The sequence below is a fragment of the Epargyreus clarus genome, unplaced genomic scaffold, assembly GCF_041222505.1.
Source record: "Epargyreus clarus isolate Ecla_fem2 unplaced genomic scaffold, WU_Ecla_fem_2.2 ptg000026l, whole genome shotgun sequence".
NCBI lineage: Eukaryota > Metazoa > Arthropoda > Insecta > Lepidoptera > Hesperiidae > Epargyreus > Epargyreus clarus.
This window is the reverse complement of record NW_027332233.1, coordinates 12496451-12509970: the sequence shown is the minus strand read 5'-3', so window position 1 is coordinate 12509970 and position 13520 is coordinate 12496451. Positions and strand designations below refer to the sequence as shown.

Below are 13520 nucleotides of genomic sequence, written 5' to 3'. Positions count from 1 at the left end.
GAAACCTACATACCTGAGATTTACAAAAAAAAATGTGAGCCGTCACGGGACGCCTGGCAGATGTGAAACATCGACATTATTTTGTAAAAGTAATATGCAGAAAAGAACATATTGTGATAGGAACTAAATATGTCATAATGATAAAATAAAATATTACGATTTTTTTTCAGATAACGATGACTATTTATTGAATATTGATAGACTGTATATTATATACGATATACCATCGTATAGCGTGCGGCATGCGTCGCCACACCAGAAATCGGTTTTACGTGCGGCTATAGATGTTTCACATCAAAAAGAAATCTCGAAGTTATGTGAAGTCTACCAATACGCACTTGGCCAGCACGGTGGACTATGGCCTGATCCTTCTCACTCTAAGAGGAGACCCGTGCCCAGCAGTGGGACAGTAATGGGTTGATTATGATGATGTACCTAAGTAGTCACTGCTGCTCACAGTCCACCTGGTTGTAAGTGGCTACTGCCGCCCATGGACATATTTGACATCGACATGTTCAATCCCCGATAAGACAGAAATCCTATCTGGACATGAGTTGCGACTTGCAAGTCCTGCGGACTAAGTCTTAACGCCTCGGATAATGATCCCTTACCATATCGTTCAAAGCGGAACGCTACTGTTATATGCTATTTTTTTATATTATAGTTTTATATAATCAACCCCAGATAGGATTAGATATTCCTATCTGAGGTCAGCCACAGATACGCTGCTACCCCTGAGAACAAAGCTGGAACGCCTCGGAAAAGTCTGTCTCCCTTACCACACCCTTCAAACCGGAACACAGCAGCGCCTAACACTGCTGTTATTAGGTAGAAATAGGTGTGGCGTTGGTGCCGCCGGAGTCGAACCACAAAGGGTTCTACCACCTTCAACAACTACTACTCAGCAACGGTCAACGCTGCTGTTATTAGGTAGAAATAACTGTGGTAGTGGCGCCGCCGCAGTCAATCCACAAAGGTTGTACAGTCATTGCCGCTCATTAACACCTGTCAGTCAGTCCCAGACAATCAGACAATCTTCGTATCACGAGAAAGACGCAAGTCGCTGGACAATTATATTCGTTCAAGGAATCCTATTCTACTTAGTTTAAATGAAAGTTGTCCAAGAGGAGGCATTTACCTACATGAGCTATCCCAAATTAGCTCCCAGAGGCTGCAATGCATGATTTGTGTGAGCAAGCGTGTAACTTCCATTTATAGCCGAAAGTGACCAAGCAGTCACCATGCTGTTCTGACACTAGGTTTCGGGTTCGATTCTCGGCCAGGCAGATACCTAAATGATGAGTTTAGATTTATATTCTTCGTAGGTATTTGTATATTCGCCTTTACCTATATGTTTATGGACCCAGGATGCAGAAAAAATACTGGTGTGAATAATGTGGGGCTAAGAGTTTATTAAATAATTATAGTTTAAAAACTAAAAACCACGCTAAAATCGTACAAAGAAAATCTTTAATCCTGATACCTGACGATCCTGATGAGGAGAATGGGATAAAATCATTAAAATCGTGTATTGTCGGTTCTTGATTATTGTTCAAAATTTTAAATTAATCGGACCGTTCAAAGTGGGTAAAAATCGAGTTCAAAGATTCCGTTACATAGGTACATAAAACCCAAGCTAATAAAAGCGTGATAAAAATATGTACCTATCTAAGGTTCTAGCTAGCTACTCTGGGACGTCTTAACCCCTGGGCGCACATATATTGCGGCAATGTCAACATAAGGACGATGGGCAGGATATTCGGGTCTTGAGGATACCCTCAATGCCCGAGCAGATTCGAAGGTGGTCGAATGCCCCCTGGATTTATAATTTTCATTCATAATAATATAATGTTATTTAAAACATTATTATATATTGAACAAGTGTCAAAAATAGACCAACCTGTTATATGGGTTGTCTAAGGTTGATTACCTACAGATGTCCATGATGTCAATGTCCATGATGTCAATACAGATGACAATGACTTACCATCAGGTGAACCACATGCTCACTGTTACTTCAATGTTATAACAAAATATATCTTATCAACATTACGAAGGGTAGACGTAATTGTTTGTTTGTCTTTGACAACTGGACGTCCCCCTCCGACCCTTATCAGCGGAAGCAATTAGTCTTTAGTTATTCCAATCCCATTAACCCTTCATACAATATTTATTGTCGAAAATATGCCTACTGAGAAGGCTTAGTTTAATAGCTGTTTCTTTATTTAGATTAGGGTAGGTCGTATGTAATTGTAGTCCATAACGAAGTAGGTACTTACTACTTAGTGTGTCATGTCATAAAATAATTTGACACCTTAAGTTTCAGATAATTCAACAATTAAATTAAGAATTCAATGACGCTTCCTGTAGGTATTTATAGCATCCTATAGGCACATAAAACCAATAAAAAAAAGATCCTGGCTCAGAACAGCAATGATGAATTTACGTAAATAAAATACCTGACCGGAGATCGAACCTGAAATTATCTGCAAAATAAACTATATGGTAACTACTCCACCACTTGGGTCAATTAAGTAACAATACTATGCGTTTAATCAAACCTAAACGTATTATTAGGAAAATACCAATCCCATATATATGGGATTGGGTATATACCCAATGGGTATTACCCATATCAATCGTATACTAACAGAGTTTGCGCAGCTATGTTCCTATTTGATTGTCCATGTTTGGTAAATTGCTGGTAACGGTGGTACGCATTCCAGCTCACTTATTAAGGGTAACACCTGTAGAACTCAAGACATTCTAAATTACTTCTCAGGTGTAACACCTCTGATCAAACTAACGAAAATACAGAATATGGTACCTTCGGATTATTAGGAACCTATAGTTAAATATAGATACTTCATTGGTTTTATAAGGAACAATACATCGATATACCTACTACTAATAAAGATGTGTCATTGGGAGCAATATGTATAATAAGTTACATCTAGACGCTTTAGTTAACGAAGCCTAAAGGTACGATTTAAAAACGACATAAGAGCAATTAAAATAAATTTAATAATAAATTCGTCACTTTCTACATTCATCTCAATTATGAATTAATTTGTTTATTTAGCGTCAAATATTTATGACGTACCTACGTCATTAACTTGTTTTTAAATTAAAAAAAAAAACATGAGGCATATCGAATCATTAAGGTCTAAAGGTCCCTGTCCCCCACTAAGCAATTAACCCTCACCCCTACAATCCACCCACCTGCAAAATGCCAATATGATTTATTGGGGTGACGGACCATTTCCAATTATTTTATAATGATGTCGTAACTATCTATAGTGCATGGTAGGATCAAATCTGGATAAAAATGACTTCTTAATCGACCCTTACGATTACACAAATAGGATCTATGGTAGAAATAGACCTGTTTGAGAATTTATTACTATGCCTATAATTATGAGCCTACATAAAAACCATATTTTAAAAGAACTTGTAAAGTAAAAAACTGGGTCATGATCGTGACCAAGTTATATCGTTTTGGTCTTTTAAGACTCAGGAGCTCTCGTTCTTAGATTGGTCTTCGTGACGAAATAGTAATGGGTTGTTGATTATATTTCGTAGGTAAAACCTGCATGGGTTCCTCTCGGTCGCGAGGGCAGCGGACTCTGGATCCGGACTCCTACCGGCTCTAACCCCACGGTGATCCTCTGGACGTCCTTTGTCGGGACTACGGATATGCTAGTAACACTCGTCCGCGGTCCCGACATCGTTTGCCCGCGTCCGGGCCCATCTCGGTTCGGGATGTAGCTGGTGCTGCTCCATCCCCTCATCTTATATGCTTATTATGATGCTATGAACTATGGCTACCATTTAAGGACTTAGGTACCTGGTTAAACCTTTTTCCTCCTTCCTCTATAGGGCACGTATTTCTGACAAAAATTGAGAGAGCCATAAGCATTGAAGGTGGTAGAACCCTTTGTGGTTCGACTCCGGCGGCACCACCGCCACACCTATTTCTACCAAATAACATCAGTGTTAGGCGCTGCTGTGTTCCGGTTTGAAGGGTGTGGTAAGGGAGACAGACCTTTCCGAGGCATTCCAGCTTAGTCCTCAGGGGTAGCGGCGCATCTGTGGCCGACCTCAGGTAAGAATATCTTATCCTATCTGGGGTTGATTACAGATGTCCATGGGCGGCAGTAGCCACTTAACATCAGGTGGGCTGCATGCTCGTCTGCTACTCTTATATTATAAAAAAAAGCATTCTCCATTACGGTAGTTCAGTCTAAAAAACTGGAGAAAGGTAAGGTTTAGTTGCAAACCCGTTGCCCCTGTAGTTTCAGGATCATAATAGGAGTACAGCATCCTTTCTTTTCGAAGGGCCAATTTTTAAAAGTATCCGGTCACTGGTGCTGTGGGAGTGGCACGTAAGAGTGCGTCACCGGAATCTCCAAGGAACCCTACCGAGCTCCGGCCAGGTGAGAATAACCCTGAACTTTGAGAACTTTTCTTTTAAGAACTCACAAGCACGTAGGTTTTCTCACGAAATTTTCCTTAACTATAAAAGCCAGTGGACAATTACCGCCTTGTAATTGAAGGAAGCCATTAAATGGCTTAAACGGCTGAGAATTCTGTCAGCCATTTAATGGCTGTCATGGTGTAATTTGCGTGGAACAATGTCGACATGCGCAGGTAAGTGATGCAAAAACACGAAATCGAAGAAAAAATGCGGAAAAATATCTGTTTTTTCGTAAATGATCTAAAAACAATATTTAATATTTTTCAAACACGAAAATAGATGACAGTGACGATTTCATTTGTCAAAACTGGTTACAATTTCTTGTTAGGAGTGAGTAATCTTTACTAATCTATGACCTACGCACACACCTTTGAAAAATCTGATTCGAACTTCGGATCTTCCGATTCAGTAGGCAGGTTTCTAGCCACTAGGCAATCACTGCTTTTATTGTTACATTACATTTCAATGTAAAAGCATTTAGCAACAATGTACATTTACGAGTAGCCCGCTACTATATTTCAGTTGGTAATTTATTAGCAATTACTGGATCAGCGAGCGATCAGTAATGATTGGTAATCATGTAGGAACCCTAAATTGTTGGCTTCCGCGAAATAATAACAATGTTAGATACCAAGAAAAACACGACGCATTTTAATTGAATATCCGATAAGTTGCATTAAATTATGCAGATTTTAGGTAGGTATATACTGATATACTTATATTAGCAAGTGTAGCCTTGCAGTGTTTCAAATTGTGCCTCTCATGTAGAGTCCGAAGATCAAATCCGAGGCACGTTTGATTTATTATCTAGTTATTTGTATACTAGGATTTCTTTCATAGAAATGGTGAAAAAAAAATTAAAAACCCAAATGTTTTAACATTATTTAAAATAAAGTTCTCGAAGATGTATTAAATGTACCAATCTACACTATGCCGCGTTTAATACCGCGAAAACCATGTTTAAGAGTTCTCCATTAAATTCTAGATAGGTGGATTCTATCAACCCATAATTTTCTAGCTAGATAGACTGATTTTTTTTCTCTGCAGTGGCTGGAGTTAAGTAGCTAATAAGGTTAATCTACCTTATACAATATAATCGAGTTCTTAATTGCATATAAATTAAATAATGCGTGGTCAATTTAATAAAACTATAGTAATAGGTATGGTAATGTGAGAAGACTTCTGCTTAATTTAGAGGGGTTTTAAATAAACAACACATAATACAAATAATATTTTTATTATATATCAACGATAATAAAGATCTAGCAAGCAACATAAGAAACATTTAGTACCTACGTGTTTTATTTATTATTTACACAAACTTAAGTAATATCTAAAGTTCTTAACGATGTAGCAGATCGGTCACCAGACCTGTTTGACAAGCACAAGGTTTCGGGTTCTATTCCGAGACAGGCACACATCAAACCACCAATTACAACAAGTGACAGCAAAGTCATATAAAAGGTCGTTCAAACAAAAAAGTTGTCAAAAAATTAGTCGGGTCATCTTAGTTGGTGTCAATGTAATCTATGTTTTCATTTGTAATTTCCGTCATATAAAACTATATCAAGGGCAAGACATCTATATAATGTGCCTTTAATATAAAACTATATTAAAGGCACATTATGTACACGTGACATTACATATAAAAATTACATAGACCATCCAGACCAACATACTTTTGTTTTTAGACGCATTGTATCTTTAACAAATTCAATGGATAACCTATGAACCTACATCACGAATGGCTTAAGATTATTTATGGTTAGTTATTAATATCATAAAATCTACATACCGACCCACACTTAACTACAATAATTGTAACAATTACAAATGATAAGTTACATCGCTATACAAAGCAGTGATATCTCACTAGCTCTACCGTAGAGCGATAGAGACACGGCACGCTCTCACAAGTTAGGGCGTTAGTACACGAGCGACATCGCGCACGCACAACCGTCGCCATCTGTAGTCAGCAACAAGCCGCTCACGATTGCAGGTTATCGCGGCCTGTCCGTATTAACTTAATGTCACTCGTGTGATACCACCCTAATTGTGAAGCACTTGTACATTTATGTTGTTTTAATCGAAGTCATTAGGTATTTTCTCAGTAATTATTTTTGCTTAAATAGGTGAATAGTTTCCAATTTTTCGTACTTAATTATATTGTTTTTTATTGTTTCTTTTACCTTTATTTTTAAATAACCTTTATTTTAAAAAGTTCTTTCTAACACTTATAATTGCGAACACTAAATTTTATGAGGTCACATTAGGCCTTTAAAATTTTCAAACAAAATCACACTAGTAATCACGAAATTAGTAAACTATCTAAACTAAATACTAAAACTACTACTTTAAAACATTACTGTTTTATAATTATTGAAATTGAGAGGCTACGAATAACAATTGAAGATCATGTCAATACAATTATGATAATGAGATATAATTTAAAATTCGAATGCACACCAATGCATAGAAATTTGAGTTATTTTCATTCGAAGGTTTAGGTTTCAAGATCTTTTTTTCTCATAAAAGACAATAAAGGGTTATGTTTTACGATATAATTGAGATTTATAATAAAGAATTATTTAATTTTCTACATGAATCTAATTCAACATTAACACTTAACCGTGATAGCAATTAATCTTAATTATTTATTTATTTAAATCAGCTTATTATTACGAAATTATTATGTTAATTTTTAATTCGAATATTTTCATAGTCCTTCATTCGTTTTTTAATCCCGCACGCAAGGTCTACATCAGATCCAATCTATATTCGTAGATATAGTCAAAAAACTAGAACTTATTTTACCCATAGATCTTATATTATCCAATCCGAGATATTGTCGCACTCCACCTTCTATCCACTTTGCGTTTATTTTTTTATTTTGATCACATATATTTTCTATCAAAACCAATATTCTGGTAGTGTTTCAAATAACTCGATGACACAAAACAACAATGTAATAACTAAACCAAAACCAAAACTAATGTAGAGTCCCACACGTGACGTATGATACGCCACACGCCTCAATCCGCGAGCTCGATAGAGTCGCAGGAGAGGCGTCGATACCGCTATCCACACAACAAACTTCCGTCCTCCTCCTCTCCGATGTCCAGGATGGCCTTCTGTATGATCCTCTTCAAGCGACGCCGGGATCCTTCGGAGCGCAGCGTACGAAGCTCAGAAGCCACGAAGTCGCCAAATATCTGTTTGAATATTTTTATGTAATGGTTGAATGAAAGTTTTGTTAAGGGTTCTCGGCAGCGCGTGGACATATGTCTGACCTTGAGGTCAGGACTCTAATTTCATCATCATCATCAACCCATTACTGTCGCACTGCTGGGCACAGGTCTCCTCTCATAATGAGAAGGATTAGGCCATAGTCCACCGCGCTGGCCAAGTGCGTATTGGTAGACTTCACATACCTTTGAGATTATTTTTTTATATAAATCTCAGGTATGCAGGATCGTCACGATGTTTTCCTTCACCATTTAGCAAGTGATAACTAATTTCTAATACGCACGTAACTTTGAAAAATCAGAGGTGCCTGGGATTCGAATCTCGGACCCCTCGATCGAGAGGCCGAGTTTCTTAACCACTAGGCTATCACTGCCTTTACTTTAACTTAATATATACCAAATGTATCCCGGAGGTTGCAGATGTCATAAACATTTTATGCTTACCACTTTCGGAATGAATAGCAGTTTTACATCTGTCCTATAAAACAGAAATGTGTGCGAGTGGCGCCAGCGTAGGTAATCACACCACGATGATCTTATACCTTCAACGTTTCTTAGAGATTAGGTATAGGACCCCTGGTATAGTTTATTATTAGTCTATATCACTCATCCTTATAATGCGCGATTAGCCAGTCAATCTGAGGATTAGCAAGGGATACTCTTAACCAGCATTACTTAAAAAGGCCGAAAGAATGTGACATGTAGATATTTAAAAATTGATAGATATTACCTGACATTCATCAGCAGCAAGTCCAGGTTGCAGCCTTGGTAAAGGTTGTTCAGGCCACATCATGGGGTGAGCGCTGGGCGGCAAGGGTGGTGGTGCTGACGCAGCAACCCTTAACGCTTTGACTGGCTTCGGCTTTGGGGGCGAGGCGGCCGCTTTGGCAGCTTTCACTCGTGGCCCAAAGACTAACTCCTCGTCTGCTTGGAATTCCGCCAGCTAATGAGGAATACAAATTGTTGATTAGTTTTTACTTATAGATTAGTTTGAAGGTGGTAGAACCCTTAGTGGTTCGACTCCGGCGGCACCACCGCCACACCTATTTCTGCCTAATAACAGCAGTATTAGGCGCTGCTGTGTTCCGTTTTGAAGGGAGTTTAAGGGAGTTTAAGGGAGACATACTTTTCCGAGGCATTCCAGCTTAGTCCTCAGGGGTAGCGGCGCATCTGTGGCCGACCTCAGATAGGGATATCTCTATCTGGGATTGATTACAGATGTCCATGGGCGGCAGTAGACACTTACCATCAGGTGGACCGCATGCTCGTCTGCTACTCCTATACTATAAAAAAAAGAGTTTACTAAAGAGTCTACTTATAGATTTATCATGGTTATAGTGCATGTTGTTTGTAACTCGACGTCGTTATCACTTACTGGCTCAATTTTGGGCGTAGGACTCCACTCAAAGTGATAGTTTATTTATTTATTTACATGCCAACAGCAACACACACAATACATTATATAGTACTTAGAAGTACACTATAGTAGTATTAATAATATAAGGTTCGTATGAGTGCCAATTATAGGCATGAACAACGTTTATATTATATTAGTCTGTATTTTTAATTTGTATGGAACAAATCGAACCATACGCAACGATTATAACGCTAACTGAGCATGGTAATAATGAAACAACCGCAACTGTTGCCCACTAGTTTCGATCTGTGCCATTTAACTATGATATAAGTTCTACTGATATAAGTAGTGGGACAGTAATGGGCCAATAGTTGGTTTGCAATGATATATAAAGGTCATGCTCCACGCTGGCTAGTCCGTATTGGTAGGCTTCACACACCTTTGTGAATTTTTTAAGCGTATAAATAAAAATAGGTACCTACGTATACAATTGTTGATTAAATATCGTACCTAAGTATATAAAAGAAAGTACTTATTAATAATTAAAACCTAAATGGGTACCTAAAAATTAATATTAGAGTTTAATGACTTCAGGCATAGATGTAAAACCTAAATATTATTGACTTCATTTATATTTTAATCCAAGCATTGGATCTAATATTTGATGTAGATATATAGATAATATAAGCCAATTATAAGAGTATAACAAGTTCTCCGTCACACGATGGAAAATCTAAAAAAGTTAAGTCGTAAATGTCACATGCAGATACGGTCTAATAATGTCGATTGACGTACGTCGTTACGTCGCTGACGTCACGTCACTAGAAACGTACCGCTAGGTTAACGCCATCCACATTCAAAGGGTCGCTAATGTCCATAGTGTGTTGACGCACGAGAAATGACAACGCGTCGAAGTACTCCCACCCGCTAGTCGGCGTGCTCCCATCGTTGTACTCCGACTGTCTTCTCTTTATCTTCCGCAATTCATTGTTCAATTGCGTTCTCAAATTGTGGAGCTTCCGAACAATTTCCTCCGCGGTCGTTCCGAACATCTCCGCTAAGTATTCGTGGCGCCCCTGTCGCGCGTTCTTATCTTTGTGCATCGGATGTTTAATATCCCAGAGCTCCTTGCAATCGTTCTCCAATACGAATATCAACTTCATCGTGTTTTCCGAATTCCAATGCGGCTTGTTTAGCTTGGAGTTGTAGCCCTCATCGCTTCTGTCGTCCGTCTCGATTTCCTCCTTCGCCCAGGTGAGCTCACAGGAATTGGAATTGGAATCCATTGCACTCGCGGGACACAAAATTGCGTATTACGTTGCTAGTCGCTCTAGCGAGACTGAGGGAGGGGTGTGCCGAGAGCGGTGTGCGGTGTCGTGCGGGCTGGCAACCTCGCACTAGCTAGCTCGTCAGCAACTCGGCGACGTTGCCGCTCAGAAGATAACGCGCATTGCCGGCTATTGCAAGCAAGTGCTAATCGGGGCTGGAGCCGGAGTAAAAACGAATTAGCAATGATTAGCACGCGGACAAAGGAGTATTTATGTACCTTTCGAGCTACATTGTTGAACAGGTCACCTTACGTTTACCAACGTTGGTTACTCTCCTACTTACTTATCCAATTAATATAATGGATATGCCACCCACCAAGTCACAGAATTAGTCTACAAATTTAGGTACCCACCTGTTAATGATAAAAATAATCCTTACTTAAATTATTAACTAGACATAAAGTACCTATGTATTTGACAATACCAAAAAATGTACCTATTAGGAACGTCTAAAGCACTGCACCTTCAAGCCTATTATCCGGCGCCGATTACCTGCTTCGCTATAAATCGACCATAGATAACCTAAACGGACTGGTCTAGCCAGTCATCTGTAAAATCTTGTACAGGATCTATCACTTCCTACATTCTCATGGGTTGTTGTTTAGATGTTAGGGTTGTAACACTAGGAGAAATGTATGTGTTTGTTTATTAAATACACGTCTAAATTAGTAAAATCTTAAAATACAATTCGTACAAATGATGATGATGATAAAAAACCTGAGAATTAACTCCTGTGATAAATATACAATATTCATTTAAATCTATTTACTTACACGTTAATATTTAAGCTATGTTACGCATTTATTTTAAAATCATATCAGTAAGTAGGTACATACTTATTCATTTTCCTTAGATCGCTTTCCTCGTTTTTCTGACTCGTATCTATATTATAAGGTTTGCTGACATTATCTACCTAAATCCACTTTCGTTCTTTTGCAGTTTTGCAAGGTTCATCGAGTTGTGAAAGGCCTACATTTTAAATCATATGCAAATGCCGCAAATAATAAGTACACCAATATCAATAAATATAGTTCAAAAAACTAAAAAACACGCTTTTATGATAAAATTAACTAAAAAGTAGAAAATCTAAATGAATCTAGGAATCAATTAAGGAACAGTAAATAGTATAATTGTGAAATAAATCTACAAAGTTTGAACGAAATCTGGCCGTTTAAAGTGGGTCAAAATCGCGCCCAAAGAAGTCGGTTACAAACATACAAACAAACATACAAACATACAGGTGAAGCTAATAAAAAGCGTGTAAAAACATAGAAATCCTATGGGTACAATATCATATTATTATTCATACTATACTATATACAAATAAACGAGACAAGGAAAAGTTTTGACATACAACTATCGATTGAGGAGTCCCTCTTACATACAATTTTGGGTTGTGAAGTTAAATTAAGAATATCTATTATTATTTAAACGTTGCTATTTTTTTATATTACTTATCGTTTCATACTCACAAATAATATGGGAACGTGTAATGAAATTGTAAAATAATAAAAATCACATTTTCTTTTAAAACAAATTTAATCTTATTTTAAATCATTGCAATGAAAAGAGACAGCCCTACGCCTTCCATTTTAATGAGTGTCGTTAAACGAATCCTGTTTACAAAATATTTTATGACGCGTTTTATGGTAAACTAGCTTCAAGATTACATTGCTGTATCCAATTGCATGTATCATACTTTTATACTATTTATGTAGCTACAAATTTCGAATTAAATATCTAATCTGTTGAGATTTGTTAGGATTACGTGTCTGATGCCTGTTTTAAAAACAAATTGTTTCTATTTTTTTTTTTCATACAAATCAAAAATAAGTCAGAGTAAAATATTTAAACAAAAGTTAAAAATACTCAAGTGATTTTCTGGAAACCTTTTAATTTGAAACTCATAACATAGGGATGTATAAAAATAATTGGACCGTCACATCACAGCGTCCACCATATTGTATTCAGAATGACGTCATTAATATAATCACGGTTTGTCATCCAAATCAAAATTTCAGCTTAATGGCTAATTATAACCGGTTTAAAATTCAGTTGCAATATATGATCAGAAATTGCTCAATTCTGAGCTAAGATGCTTCGTTACAGTAACAATTACATAAGTAACAATTATGTAGCTATAATCTATTGGTTAAAGCACAAACAACTGATTTATTTGAAGCTCAAAAGAAATATTTAGATAGAACAGTTAATAATTAATAGAGATGCGCCGAATAGTGGTTTCACCGAATAACCGAATACCGAATATTATTCGGTTTAATTTTTACCGAACCGAATATTCGGCCGAATTATTCGGTTTACTAATTCATTGATTTGCCGCGTAAACAGTTTCTAATATTTCTTTTATAGTGTCCATTATTGTCAATTGGCCAGTTGCGTGTGTTCATTAAAACTTTAAAATGTTGATTAAAGTTTTAAAAAGAAGTACGTATTTGAGGTTTTAAAATAAATGTTGATTTGAAGTTTAATTGCTTAAATTTGTCATAGGATTTCTTTGACTTCTAACACAACATAATTCTTACATAAGAAGTTTTGTGTTTTAGTTATCTACCGTGTCGTGTATACACGAAAATAGACGTACCTACTCGAACCAAACATATTCGGCACCAAAACCGAATAATTCGGCCGAATACAAATAGCAAAAAAGATGCCGAATACGCCGAATACCAAACGAATATTTGACGCATCTCTAATAATTAACGCATTGCCATCGAACATTTCGAAGTGCGTACTTATTTGCACGATACTAAGAGGTCGGTACATGTATCCACATCAAAGGAGTTTACATGCGATTGTCAAACACACGCGACCTTGTTGCGGGTGTGTTGCGGTTGTGGGGACACGGATTAGCCCCCTCGACCTTATAAGATGTTATTATGATAGATATTTATTTAGATCTGTTGTGCCAAATATGTCAGTCAAAAATTACTCACCCACTGCTAGACACGGATCTCCTCTCAAAATGAGACGGATTGACCGTAGTCCACCGCGCTGGCCACGTACGTGTACTCATATACCTTTGAGAACTTTTATGAACTTCACCTTTGGTTTTGAACCTCAGACCCTCGATCGAAAGGCCTAATTACACACTT

General features: G+C 37.3%; 1 protein-coding gene across 1 annotated transcript; it reads right to left on the bottom strand.

The window, feature by feature from the left end:
- Window positions 1–6172: 6172 nt before the first annotated feature.
- On the bottom strand, window positions 6173–10443 carry LOC140753284 (uncharacterized). The gene is made up of 3 exons (XM_073087772.1): window positions 9913–10443; window positions 8453–8665; window positions 6173–7689 (listed from the first exon to the last, which is right to left on the bottom strand). Exons 1-3 carry the CDS (start codon window positions 10363–10365, stop codon window positions 7555–7557), a joined length of 801 nt encoding a protein of 266 aa, XP_072943873.1. The 5' UTR covers window positions 10366–10443; the 3' UTR covers window positions 6173–7554.
- Between the last annotated feature and the right edge of the window lie 3077 nt (window positions 10444–13520).

Coding starts and splice junctions, on each gene's coding strand:
- LOC140753284 (XM_073087772.1), bottom strand. CDS start 10,365: ATGGATTCCAATTCCAATTCCTGTGAGCTCACCTGGGCGAAGGAGGAA. Junction 8,666..9,912: donor TGGATGGCGTTAACCTAGCG/GTACGTTTCTAG, acceptor ATTCCTCATTAG/CTGGCGGAATTCCAAGCAGA. Junction 7,690..8,452: donor TTGCTGCTGATGAATGTCAG/GTAATATCTATC, acceptor ATATTCAAACAG/ATATTTGGCGACTTCGTGGC.